This window comes from Hyperoodon ampullatus (genome assembly GCF_949752795.1).
Source record: "Hyperoodon ampullatus genome assembly, chromosome: 15".
Classification (NCBI taxonomy): Eukaryota; Metazoa; Chordata; class Mammalia; order Artiodactyla; family Ziphiidae; genus Hyperoodon; species Hyperoodon ampullatus.
Window position 1 is genome coordinate 62,207,572 of NC_136928.1, and position 14,777 is coordinate 62,222,348.

At 41.2% G+C, this 14,777-nt stretch overlaps 1 protein-coding gene across 24 annotated transcripts in view; it reads right to left on the reverse strand.

The window, feature by feature from the left end:
* Positions 1-3,235: 3,235 nt before the first annotated feature.
* Positions 3,236-14,777, reverse strand: part of LTBP1 (latent transforming growth factor beta binding protein 1) — a gene marked incomplete at its 5' end in the record, with an annotated part of 437,494 nt that continues 425,952 nt past the window's right edge. For all 24 annotated transcript variants that reach the window (XM_079721395.1, XM_079721384.1, XM_079721394.1 and 21 more), the window contains 3 exons: positions 3,236-4,218; positions 5,603-5,752; positions 12,315-12,437. In XM_079721395.1, the coding sequence (XP_079577521.1) occupies positions 4,037-4,218; positions 5,603-5,752; positions 12,315-12,437 (455 nt within the window). In that variant the 3' untranslated portion in view covers positions 3,236-4,036. The remainder of the gene's footprint in view (positions 4,219-5,602; positions 5,753-12,314; positions 12,438-14,777) is intronic.

The window sequence follows — 14,777 nt, forward strand, 5'->3', positions numbered from 1 at the left end:
GTTATTTTTTCTTTTTGATCTGTAAACCGGCTTAAGTGATTTACTTTCCAATTGTGATTCCCTCTTTCCTATATCTTCTTGCTTCTTTTCTATTTAGGGAAGACCTTTCAATATTTCTTTTAAGATAGGTTTAATATTGCTGTATTCTTTTAGTTTTTGCTTTTTTAAAAAATTTATTTTACTTTTATGGCTGCGTCAGGTCTTAGTTGTGGCATGCGGGATCTTTCATGTGGTGCATGGGCTCTTTGTTGCAGTGCACAGGCTTCTCTCTGGTTGTGGTGTGCAGGTTTTCTCTTCTCTAGTTGTGGTGCGCAGGCCCCAGAGAGAGTGGGCTCTGTAGTTTGCGGCATGTAGGCTCTCTAGTTGAGGGGAGTGAACTCATTAGTTGCGGTGTGTGGGATTAATTGCCCCGCAGCATGTGGGATCTTAGTTCCCTGACCAGGGATTAGAACTTTGACCCCTGCATTGGAAGGCAGATTCTTTATACCACCAGGGAAGTCCCTGAGAAATTCTTTCTCTCCTCCTAAGTGATAATCTTGCAGGGTAGAGTATTCTAGGTTGCAGATTTTTCCCTTTCAAGACTTTGAATATATTTTGCCACTCCCTCCTTCTGGCCTGCAGCATTTCTGTAGAGAAATCAGCTGATAGCCCTATAGGGGGGTTCCCTTGTAATTAACTTTTCTTGCTGCCTTTAGAATCCTCTCTTTATCTTTAACTTCTTCCAATTTTATTATAATATGTCTTGATGTAGGACTGTTTGGGACCCTCTGTGCTTCCTGTATCTGGATATCTGTTTCCTTCTTTAGGTTTGAGAAGTTTTCAGCCATAATTTCTTCAAATACATTTTTTTTTTTTTTTTTTTTTTTTTTTGTGGTACGCAGGCCTCTCACTGTTGTGGCCTCTCCTGTTGCGGAGCACAGGCTCTGGACACGCTGGCTCAGCAGCCATGGCTCATGGGCCCAGCCGCTCCATGGCATGTGGGATCTTCCTGGACCGGGGCACAAACCCATGTCCCCTGCATCGGCAAGCGGACTCTCAACCACTGCGCTGCCAGGGAAGCCCCTCAAATACATTTTTAATCCCCCCTTCTCTTTCTTCTCTTTCTGAAATCCCTATTATGCATAGACTGGCAAGCTTTATATTTTTTTACATTATATTGGTCATACTTATTATATTATTCCATAGGTCTCTTATATTGCTTTCATTTTTTTTCATTTGGCTGTCTCCTGTTCTGATTGGGTAATTTCCATCACTGTATTCTATCTTGCAGATCACTTATTCTTTCTTCTGCATTATGTACAGTAAGCCCCCTACATACAAATGAGTTCTGTTCCAAGAGTGCATTCATTAAGTCTCATTTGTTTATAAGTCCAACAAAGTTAGCCTAGGTACCCAACTAACACAATCAGCTATATAGTACTGTACTATAATAGGTTTATAATACTTTTCAAATAATACATAATAATGTATTTACAAATAATACATAAAAAACAAACACAAAAATAAAACATTTTTAATCTTACAGTACAGTACCTTGAGAAGTACAGTAGTACAGTACAACAGCTGGCATACAGGGGCTGGTGTTGAGTGAACAGGCAAGAAGAGTTACTGACTGGAGGAGAGGAGGTGGGAGATGGTAGAGCCGAAGGATCATCAGCAATAGGAGACGGAGGGCAAGCTGCAATTTCATTCACGCCTGACGTTGATGGAACGCATGTTCACATCTTGGAAAGTTTGCAACTTGAAGGTTTGTATGTAGGGGACTTAATGTATTCATCCTGCTATTCATTGCCTTGAGCTCAGCTTTTGTCTTGGCAAATGAATTTTCTAATTTTTCTTGGCTCCACCTTAATTTCGAGTTCCTTTTTACAGTAATCTGCATTTCTGTTGATAGCCTGTCTTAATTCCTTCAGTATTTTCATTACCTCCTTTTTGAACTCGGTGTCTGTTAGACTGAAGAGGTCTGTTGCATTGTTTGTTCCTTCAGGGGAATTCTCTTGGTCTTTTAAGTGGGAGTGATTCCTCTGCTTCTTTATTTTGCTTATACTGTATTTCTCTTACTCTGTGAGTTGAGGAGAAACAATTATCTACTGTAATCTTGGAGGTCTATTTATAAGTGGGAGTGTCCCTGTGTAGCTTGTGTGGGTTTAATATTTTTTTGGTGTGAGAGCTGCTTTTAGTTTGGGTGTCTCTTTCCTTACCGTGTGCTGGCCATTATCCCCTTGACAGGGGGTGTGCAGTTGCACGGCCCGTGCAAGATCCTGGGAAGGCAGGGACAGTGGTTGGTGCCCGGTCATAGGACTCTCGGTGGTAGAGGACATGGACATTTTAGATGCCCCATTCCTCCTATGGCAGATACTAAAATCCAAAAGCCTGTCTTACAAGAAAATGTTAAATGGGGATATTTTCTGCTGAGTATGCCTATCCGTGGTTTGTTTTTGAAAACTCAGATGCTCTTATTAAAAATGATTCTGAAGGATTTCCCCAGTGGTCCAGTGGTTGGGACTTCGCCTTCCAATGCAGGGGCTGTGGGTTTGATCCCTGGTTGGGGAGCTGGGATCCCACATTCCTCACGCCAAAAAGCCAAAACATGGAACAGATGCAATATTGTAACAAATTCAATAGAGACTTTGAAAATGGTCCACATCAAAAAAGTCTTAAAAAAAAAAAGATCCTGAAATTCAGGTTAAATAAGACAACTGTATGACTGTAGATTTGTATTAAGTAAGGCTTGGAACATTGAAAGCTATTCTTCCTATGTTATGCATCTGTATTCATTTACCAAAGGCTGTCAAAGTGCCACATACTGGGTGGCTTAAATTTATTTTTTTTTAATTCTGGAGGCTAGAAGTTCAAGATCGAGGTATTACAGAATTTTCTTCTTAGGCCTCTCTCCTTGGCTTGTAGATGGCTGTCGGCCCCCTGTGCCTTCCCAGGATCTTCCTGTGTATGTCCTAGTTTCATATAAGAGCACCAGTCCTATTGGATTAGGGCCCACCCTGCTGACCTTCTTCAACCTTAATTATCTCATCTAAAAATACAGTCATAGTCTGAGGTACTGAGGGGACATTACTCAACATGAAATCCGGGGACACAATTCCACCCATAACAGTATCTAACAAATGTAATAATTAACCTGTAAAAGACTCTACATTCATAGAAGACCATTGATAGAGTGGGGTGGTCGGGAACAACTTGTGTGCATATGGTCATTGACATTACTCGGATGTAGAAATTTTCTAAAAAAATGGTGATTTATTTTGCTTTAACATACAATGGTAAATATATTGGGATCATCAAGTTTTAAAATTTGCTGGTCCTACTTTACACATTATAATACTAATGTAAGCTCATTAGTTCTTCCATTTCATTGTAGGAAAGGGATCCAATTAACACCTACCAGCAGCTTGGCTAAAAATGGACATTAAAATCAGATACCACATTGTAAATATAAAGTACTTTTCTCCAGATGTGTATAAAAGTTTTGAAACAATCAATCACTGCCTGCTCCACAGGACAATTTGGATTTTAAAAATGTTCCAGACCAGGAATAGCATAACCCTGTGTAACAATACTTATAATAGTTTAAACAATATTTTATCAAAGGCTTTTGCACTTGACATTTGAAAGAGAGAAACAGTAGCCAAGGAACTGCATAACCAAAAAATGAAAATTATATAAAATATTTCCACCACTATTTAAATGCCAGATTTAATCAAGCAATAGTAAAAAATATCAAAACAAAAAACATAATAATACAACCTTCTGTTTAAAATAATAGCACTGTTCTGCCTCTTTTCCACTGAATTTTACATATGAACAGACTATATATACTGTTTTTTCAGAGAAATGTCCATTTGGTCTGTCACACAAGTCAGGCTCACACTGAATCCTTTCGCTTCTGAGGATATACAACTCCATGATGTTTCCATATTTCCAACATTCTGGGTCAAGTGAAATGTCTGAAGTATAATACATTTCTCTTTCTCCTTTACACAGTGCAGAGTATACAGGCTTAGGTTATGTGGCTTCACTTTTACTCCAGGTCACTGTCTTTTTCTAAATTCAAGGCGGTATTCAATGGAGTGCAGTAGTTTGGCTTGTCGGAAGGTACAAAGCCGGGCAGACACACACACTTATAGGAACCTTCGGTGTTGATACACTTGGCATTCTTGCAGAGAGACATCCGGTTGTTCAACTCATCACATTCGTTGACATCTGCAATAAGCCAAACCACGCAGGTTAGCAAGCTTCAACATCACTCCGGGAGGACATGCAATCTACACCCTACCTGAGGCATCCGGCCTGAACACAGCCTGGCTGTTCTGTGCTCTCCCCGCCCCAGTAAACTGCATAGTCTTTCCCATTATTGTCTGTCTGTTCCAATTACATGCAAGAGAAATACTACTTTCTAGATCTTAAAAAGGTGATTATCCAGGAGGTTCTAGAATATCTTTCCCTGTTTGTTATTTAACACAACAGGGACCATTTTGTCAGCTTGACTTTTTATAGTCAAACCTTAAGAAAGCTGGAACAACTATCCTACTTCTAAATTCCTCTCTGCACATGCAGAAGAACTGTTAGGTTGTCATGAGAAATACAGAGAGCCTCTGAGCAGCCTCTCTAAAGGTTTAAGTTACTTTCTTAGATTTCTTTCCACAGGAAAGAAAGGCTCTATGCACTTGAAACATCTTTAATAACCCAGGTTACCTTTTTTTTTAGACCCACCTCAGACTGAGACTAACAAAACTGAAGTGGGGAAACTACACGACAGAGCAAAACAGCCACAAAAATAAAGGAAAAAAATGATACAAGTCAAGGGTCATTTAGCAAGGAGGCCAACAGGCTCAGGGACACAGCCTCAATCACAGGTAAGGATAAACATATTTTTACTGTTCTCTTAAAAGTAAGAGGGGGGCTTCCCTGGTGGTGCAGTGGTTTAGAGTCCGCCTGCCGATGCAGGGGACACGGGTTTGTGCCCCGGTCTGGGAAGATCCCACATGCTGCAGAGCGGCTGGGCCCGTGAGCCATGGCCACTGAGCCTGCGCGTCCGGAGCCTGTGCTCCACAACGGGAGAGGCCACAACAGTGAGAGGCCCACGTACCGCAAAAAAAAAAAAAAAAAAAAAAAAGTAAGAGGGAAGGCAACCTGAGAGTTGTGAAGAGCACTTTCTCTAAAATGGAAGTTGTATTTTCTTCTTCATCTATGTTCCCCTCTTGCTGGTGTCAGGTATTCAGGGAGAACATTTGCTGCAGTCAAAAGCTCAATTTAAAAGAGTCAAACTAATTACCCCAAACTTTCTGGCCTTTCCTCCATAGGTATGTACCATTTATATGAATTCTTAAATATCAACTTTTAAAAAATTTGTGGTAAAATATATGGAACATAAAATTGACCATTTTAACCATTTTTGAGTGGATAGTCCAGTGGCATTAAGTACCTTCACATTTTTGTATAATCATCACCACTGTCCATCTCCAGAACTTTTCTCATCTTCCCAAACTGAAACTCTGCAAATCTTAAATGTACTAGATTGTCTGAGGTCCAGCCACAGGGCATTCAGGAAAAGAGTAATTTCCCATCAAATACATATGATTCTTACCAACACAGGTCATCTTGGCCATATCCAAGTGATACCCATCAAAGCAATCGCAGGTGTAACCTTCCTGCACCCTGACACAGCGCCCGTTTTCACAGCCGTTGAGGATGCCACATTCTTCAGCCTGCAACTCCTCAAAGCTATTTAAAAAGCCTGGAAGGGAAAGGACAGGAGGCAAGTTAGAAATTTTCAACCTCTTACACCGTTTTTTAAAATGACATGATCATTAAGGTTATGGTTCGTCATACATACATATTTCCAATTCCTTAAAGATAGCATTAAAATTTAAGCAGATATATCTGTACACGATATTAAGCAAACTATTACCAACCTTGTGTAGGCTGTACAGATTAGCCCCACATCTTGAATTCTGATGCTCTACATTAAAATCACATAAAACGATACAGCAAGTAGGGTATTTGTTTTTGCCCTTATTATTAAAATTTTTTGTCTAAGATTTTAAATTTCCTGAGTTCTCAGTAGGGTAAATGTCAGAACATCTTTCAGGACAGAACCGATGGAACTCACTATGAGGGTAGACATTTGCTAAGATGCACAAGCATTGGAGGCAGTGCTCTTTCATGGGGAGTTCCCAGGAGTGGAGAAAAGCCAGGCTGGCCTTGCCATGTGAGGTCTGTTTGCTCTGGCTCTGGAATGAGCCTTACAAAAGGGCTCTTGGGGGATCAAAGGGATAAAGGCAGTAAAAGGGACTCAAAACATCCTGATAAACGAGAAATACATCATAGTTCTGTTTAGAAAACCAAAATTCTTTTAAAGAAAACAAAGAAGCTCTTGTTTGGCTCTTTTTTTTTTAGATATCTTTAAACTGATTCGGAGCTAGAGTTTAGTAATACAAAAACAATGTAGCCAGGCATCAAGAATATTTTCCTCTGTTTCTAGAGAGGAAAGTTGTAAATATAAATCCACGGTGACCCAAACACACTGTTGATGTGGGGGGTCTCATCCTCTCCCCCACCTTCTGAAGGCACCATGTATTTGCTTTTTTTAATATATAAATTAATTTATTTTTGGCTGTGTTGGGTCTTTGTTGCTGTGCAAGGTTTTCTGTAGTTGTGGCGAGTGGGGGCCACTCTTTGTTGCAGTGTGTGGGCTTCTCATTGCAGTGGCTTCTCTCGTTGCAGAGCACGGGCTCTAGTGCAGGCTTCAGCAGTTGTGGCTCACGGGCTCAGTAGTTGTGGCTCATGGGCTCTAGAGCACAGGCTCAGTCATTGTGGCGCACTGGCTTAGCTGCTCCGCAGCATGTGGGATCTTCCCGGATCAGGGCTCGAACCTGTGTCCCCTGCATTTGCAGGCAGATTCTTAACCACTGCACCACCAGGGAAGCCCCACGTATTAGGTTTAAGGGAAAAAAAAAAAAAATCAACCTAGGGTCAGAACTCTACATCTGGCCTTTGAAGTAATTCTCCAGTCGAACTGCAGGGGGCAGCAAAATATCATTTCTTATGCAGGGCTGTAAGGTCTAACAATGATTTTAAAAATTAAGTAATACATCTAAAAAGGAAAAAAAATAGGACTGGGCATCAAGACTGTCAGCAGATCCTGAAGCCAGTTTGAGAAATATTGACAAGAAAGTCAACCTATGGAAATATTTCAAAGTCCAGGTAACACAGCAAAGTCCATTTTAACTAGTAAAATTATATTTATTACAGAAGTTAAAACATGAAATTAAAATTTGAAACTCCTACACACACATTAAGCAGACTCCCCAAAATACTTCTACAGGACTCTAAAACAACAGCAGTCAGCAAAGGACAGCCCGTGCTCTAACGTGGGCCTGCTACCTATTTTTATAAATGAAGTTTACTGGAACACAGCCTCACCTATTTGCTAATATCTGTCTGTGGCTGCTTTCCTGATTCCAGAGCACAGTTGAGTAGCTGCAAAAGAGACTATATAGCCTGAAAAGCCTACAAATTTTACTGTCTGGCCATTTATAGAAAAAGTTGATCTCTGCTCTAGAAAATTCCAGTTTTAGAAATACTGCTCTAGCTAAAGGTGACACCAGTCATTAGCCCAACTTTCTTCAACAGAAAGGCACAAGATGATAAATAATAAAGGTGGTGTGATTCAGCCTCTCTTTTACTATCTTTTTTTTTTTTTTTGCGGTACGCGGGCCTCTCACTGCTGTGGCCTCTCCCGTTGCGGAGCACAGGCTCCGGACGCGCAGGCTCAGCGGCCATGGCTCACGGACCCAGCCGCTCTGCGGCATGCGGGATCCTCCCGGACCGGGGCACGAACCCGTATCCCCTGCATCGGCAGGCGGACTCTCAACCACTGCGCCACCAGGGAAGCCCGCTCTTTTACTATCTTACCCCATACGATTTTATGTCTTCAGTAGGGCCAGAGAGCCTTTGATCCTGGTCTAGGAAGGAGGAGCTATTTCTCTGCAACTTGTAAGAAATTTAAAGGCCGTTACATAGTCAAAGCTGGGGGTCTTTGAACTGCATCTGCAACTTCCTATGTTGCTAAACAGGAAATTGACCTGATACCAACATGCTTATTTCTTAACGTTTGTAGTGAATTTTAAAAGTTTTAAAGCAATGACAGCTTAAAAAAAAAACTACATAAGCCAGAACATTTCAACATTAAAATTCCTGGCATCTGAACTATAATGCATTAGAGGCTGCACACACAAGCCATGGGATTGTGTCAGAGTTACACATAGATTTACCCTGGTATTTTGGATTTATGGGGCAGGCAAACTGTACTTTCTTGCAACTTTAATATTTCTTCTCCCTTTTTTTTTTTTAAAGTAAATGTTTACTGACCTATAAATATATACACAGAAGTGTAGAAACCATAAGTGCACAGGCTTATAGCTGTCAATGTATTTAAGCACATTTCTTGAAGTAGTGCATGATTATTTGTGGTTGATTAAAAGAAAATCTAAGGCAGGGGTCCCCAACCCCTGGGCTACAGACCGGTACTGGTCCATGGCCAGTTAGGAACTGGGCTGCACAGCAGGAGGTGAGCGGTGGGCAAGTGAGTGAAGCTTCATCTGCCGCTCCCCATCGCTCGCATTACTGCCTGAGCTCCACCTCCTGTTAGCATTACGGTGAGTTGTATAATTATTTCATTATATATTACAATCTAATAATAAAGTGCACAATAAATGTAATGAGCTTGAATCATCCTAAACCCCCCCCCACATCTGTGGAAAAATTGTCTTCCACAAAACCGGTCCCTGGTGCCAAAAAGGTTGGGGACCACTGATCTAAGGTGTTAGAAGTTAGGATAGTGGTTACCCTGAGTGGGTGGGAGGGCAGCTGGGAAAAGGGAACCAGGTGTCCTTCTGGATGCTGGCAATGCTCTAGATCCATTCAGGTCTAGACGACCCAACCCAGCTGATTTAATAGAATGCTGTTTTCATGTAAATTTTAAAGCAGTTTTAATTTGGCAGAAGGATCAATACACTGCATACTTTAAAAAACAAAAGGAGGGAAGGGAAGGAGGAAAGCACTCGGGCTCAGAACTGAAGTAGCTCCAGAGGCAGCCACAAAGCTTGTGTTGCTCCTCAGGACCCAGGTCACAGCTAGTTTGCTTTGTGCACAGGTGAAAGGTCCCAAAGAAAGAGCAGCATTGCTGTATTTTATAATTTCAGCAGTGTCTCCAAAGTCCTAACCCCAACTACCTGGTCTGCAGGGATTCTGTCGAAAATCTGGAGCAGCTTCACTTGCTGCAATGAGGCCCCCTCTGTAGGATGTGGAACAGGCACCTGGACTCCACTGCTCTAGTCCCATTCTTGAAGGCAGACAACCCATTATCTACTGATATTTCAATTTGTACCATCCCATTTTTCAATCTTCACATAATTAGTCTGTATTTGCAAGCTCTGGTCTCTCCCACAGACATATTTAGCTTGTGTGGCTTCCTTATCTGGGACACTCTGGTTGTACATTTAGGCATTTACTTTCTAAATGGGAACAGGATTCACACATACACACTCCACCTCCCATTTGAAAAGTCTGCTCACAAATCCAGGAAAAGCATCACACATCATTTCTTACTTAATAAACCCCCTCACAAGTGAATTCTAAAGATTAATCTCTGACCAGGAGAGCAATCATTTTATCTCCCATTCTAAGAGAATGTACTTGAGGACATGGGGAGGGGGAAGGGTAAGCTGGGATGAAGTGAGAGAGAGGCATTGACATATATACACTACCAAATGTAAGTAGATAAGCTAGTGGGAAGCAGCTGCATAGCACAGGGTGATCAGCTCAGTGCTTTGTGACCACCTAGAGAGGTGGGATAGGGAGGGAAATGCAAGAGGGAAGGGGATATGGGGATATATGTATACGTATAGCTGATTCACTTTGTTATACAGCAGAAACTAACACAACAACATTGTAAAGCAACTACAATAAAGATGTTAAAAAAAAAGATCAACTCAGTACAGTTAATATTTACCATTTCCTTGTATGAAAAAAGACTACAATATAATAACCAAGCTATCAAGAAAACTCTGACCCTTAAACTAGGCCACCACTTCATGGCTAAAAAAATGATTTTGTCATGGAAATTATAACAAATAAGATTTTCTTTAAAGAAAATAAACATCCCAAAGCAATCTACAGATTCAATGCAATCCCTATCAAATTACCAGTGGCATTTTTTACAGAATTAATTAGACCAAAAAGTCTTAAAATTTGTATGGAGACACAAAAGACCCTGAATAGCCAAAGCAGTCTTGAGGGAAAAAAGCAGAGCTGGAGGAATCAGCCTCCCTGACTTCAGACAATACTACAAAGCTAGGTAATCAAGACAATATGGTACTGGCTCAAAAACAGAAATATAGATCAATGGAACAAGATAGAAAGCCCAGAGATAAACCCATGCACCTATGGTCAGCTAATTTATGACAAAGGATGCAAGGATATACAAGACAGTCTCTTCAATAAGTGGTGCTGGGAAAACTGGACAGCTACATGTAAAAGAATGAAATTAGAACACTCCCTAACATCATACACAAAAATAAACTCAAAATGGATTAGAGACCTAAATGTAAGACCAGACACTATAAAACTCTTAGAGGAAAACATAGGAAGAACACTCTGACATAAATCACAGCAAGATATTTTCTGAGCCACCTCCTAGAGTAATGGAAATAAAAACAAAAACAAATGGGACCTAATGAAACTTCAAAGCTTTTACACAGCAAAGGAAACCATAAACAAGACGAAAAGACAACCCTCAGAATGGGAGAAAATATTTGCAAATGAAGCAATAGACAAAGGATTAATCTCCAAAATATATAAACAGCTAATGCAGCTCAATATTAAAAAAACAAACAACCCAATCCAAAAATGGGCAGAAGAGCTAAATAGACATGTCTCCAAAGATACACAGATGGCCAAGAAGCACATGAAAAGCTGCTCAACATCACTAATTGAGAAATGCAAATCAAAACCACAATGAGGTATCACCTCACACCAGTCAGAATGGACATCGTCAGAAAATCTACAAACAACAAATGCTAGAGAGGGTGTCGAGAAAAGGGAACCCTCTTGCACTGTTGGTGAGAATGTAAATTGATACAGCCACTATGGAGAACAGTATGGAGGTTCCTTAAAAAGCTAAAAATAGAATTCCCATATGATCCAGCAATCCCACTACTCAGCATATACCCAGAGAAAACCATAATTCAAAAAGACACATGCACCCCAATGTTCACTGCAGCACTATTTACAATCACTGCAGCACTATTTACAATAGCTAGGTCATGGAAGCAACCTAAATGCCCATTGACAGACAAATGGATAAAGAAGATGTGGTACATATATACAATGGAATATTACTCAGCTATAAAAATGAACGAAATTGGGTCATTTGTTGAGACGTGGATGGATCTAGAGACTGTCCTACAGAGTGAAGTAAGTCAGAAAGAGAAATATATCGTATATTAACGCATATATTTGGAACCTAGAAAAATGGTACAGATGAACCGGTTTGCAGGGCAGAAATAGAGACACAGATGTAGAGAACAAATGTATGAACACCAAGGGGTAAAGCAGTGGGGGGTGGTGGTGGTGGTGTGATGCATGGGAGATTGGGATTGACATGTATACACTGATGTGTGTAAAACTGATGACTAATAAGAACCTGTTGTATAAAAAAATAAATAGGGCTTCCCTGGTGGCACAGTGGGTGGGAATCTGCCTGCCAATGCAGGGGACACGGGTTCAATCCCTGGCCTGGGAAGATTCCCACATGCCGCGGAGCAACTAAGCCCATGTGCCACGACTACTGAGCCTGCGCTCTAGAGCCCGTCCTCTGCAGCAGGAGAGGCCACGGCAATGAGAAGCCCGCGCACCACTCTCTGCAACTAGAGAAAGCCTGCGCACAGAACAAAGACCCAACACAGCCAAAAATAAAAACAAATAATTTATAAAAATAAATAAATAAAATAAAATTCAAAACATAAACAAATAAAAGAAAATAAACGTAATAGCATTCCCACCAGTGAGACTCATAATCTGATCCGGTGGTTCTCAAACTTGAGTGTACGTAAGGCTTACTCAGAGGGCTGGTAAAGCCGACTGGTGGGTCTCAACCCAGTATCTGATTCAGCAGGTCTATAGCATAGCTCGCAAATTTGCATTTCTTACAAGTTCTCAGGGACTACATTTTGAGAACCACTGACTAAACCTCAGAACCACAATTTAGTTCCAAAGTAACTAAAAATGTTGCTTACGGTCCTGAATGAAGTAGGGATCAGCTTCGGGAGCATACTGTTCACTGAAGTCGACCAAGGCATCCTGTCCATATGGCTGCCGGCGTCCTGTGATGGGGATGTTACACAGCTGGGCATAGTCATCTGAGAAGGAAATGACAATGAATGTGACACACCATCGCTGTTTGCTCGCACCTGGATGCACCCAGTCACCGCGTGCCCCATCTCCCACACACACCCCTGATCCTGAAACATCTCAATATTCTTTATGGATGCTCTATACATCCACATACAATTCATGCTGTATAGCATAATTAAGATTCTGAATAGCAGACCCAACACAGTAGCTCAACAGTTGGTAGAATGTATCCCAGGAGAGTAAAGGACTGAAAAAATGAGCCATCGGAGAGTGCTGCAAGCCTTTTGGAAGAATGGCTTTATCTGAACCCATCAGGTGTTTTCATCAAAACATTTAAAGTGTATAAAGTAGTCATTCATACAGAGATACACTTTTCCACTCACTAGAGAGAGAAAAAAAATGCATCTCTGGTGATCCAAAAATGAGATACAACCAAACGAAGATGCAACTAAGTACCATTTGAATTTAGTACCTACTATTATACTTCTCTACTCAAGACCTGGTCCTTATGAATAACATTTATAGCAGTGATGGTGATGATCATCATCATAACAGTAATAGTGAAGTAATGGTACTAGTAATAATAGCTAAGAGTTGTATAATGTTTGCTCTGTGCCAGAAACTGTTTTAAGCACTTAATACACATTAATTCACTAAAATATTTACACCACCCTATGAAAAGCTACTATTATCTCCATTTTACCAATGGGAAGTAGAAGCATGGAGTGGCTAAATGACAACTGGTATGAGACAGCACCATACTTGAACTCAGTCATGCAGCTGAAGGGTGTACACTTAACAGTCTTCCCCTCCTACATCTACCTTAGCTCCTTTGTAATTCTTGTCTTTGCCTCTTCTGCACCTTAGCTAAATTCATCTGCAGTTACCATTTCTTGAGGCCACATTCCCATTCCCTGGCCATCTGACTTAACTCCCCCTTTAGTCCTCCTCACAGGACCCACCTAGCACATGGGATCTTGGTTCTCCACATGTTTGGGGATGATTGTGCTTTCAGTGCATTTCACTCAGGCTCTTACCCGTACTTTGGAGCAGAGTTATTTAGAAGGTCTAGAGAGGAAAGCTTTAGAAGAGATATCTTCATGCTCTGAACGCACATTTTATAGAAAATATACTGCCCAAGGATTCATCTAGCAGTTGGTGAAAATTCTGGGGCTACCCAGACTTCAACATCTCTGCCGGAACCGAGAGCTGCAGGTCAGCCGGCCCCAGGACTGGTTGGACACTCAGGGCAGCCACACCAGGCAGCAGCCACACTTGCCTGGACCACAGATTGAAGGAGTTTTCCTCTATTTTAGTTCCTTCTGTAACAAAACTAAAGAAAAGCACTGAGGCAAGTGTGTGAACTCTCAAGGCTTTCTTCCATCACCTTCCTCTTAAAGGAGTCAAAGGTGTGTGTGAGGTATGTGTGTGTATGTGCACGCATGCACGTGCACACACCCACACATTCTCCCCTAAAGTGCCAAAAGGGAGCGTAAAAGCAGAAAAGACCCTGAACCCCTAGACAGGGTAGGATCGTGGTTGCCCCTTCCTAAAATTCTTCTTGTGGGAAGCATTCCAGGAATGGCGCACACCCCCATCGCAGACATCCCCGAGCACTTCCTCACGAAACCATTTCATGAGAAATATTAATTTCATTAAGGAAATAGCTAAACCAGGAAAAAGATCGTTGACTCACAAAAATAAAGCTTCAAACAAAGAGAACACAAATGGTTGTCAGTTCTGCTTCAGGTTTGAAAGAGAAGAATTAAGGATTTCCCTGCAAAGGCAAGATCGCAGAAATGTTTACAAGTTTCACACACTGAGGTCATTTTCTCTCATGACTTTTTATATATGTTTGTTGTACATCTGAAAGGGAGACAACATTTTGTATCCAGGCAACAGTTGTGATCAAGAGTGGATATTTAAAAAAGTTAATTCATGCTCTTATTTTGCAAACCTAAGTCCAGAGATGGCTGAGCAGTATGCTCCTCTTCAGCATCTTGCTCTCAAGTCCTGGGCCCATGGCTTTTCCCCTAGACCATGCCTCTTCCACCAAGAAATGACCTGGTCTCCACCCTCCAAGCTCTCACCATCTAACATCACAAAAGGAAGGGATCAAATGGGAGAGGAGTGGAGGAGGAATGGACTTCTGTTCCTGTGTGATGTTTAGGAACAGCTTCCTAGAAAAGGAACACTTGACCTGAAACTATGTAGATTAGAAGGATTTACTTAATAGAAGGTATTTGGGATTCTAAAAAGAGTTTACCCAAAGGCATCACAAAAGCAAACTGTAAGCTGTGTTTGGGGACTACCAAGTAGTTCCTAAGAAAGGCTTTGGACGTGAC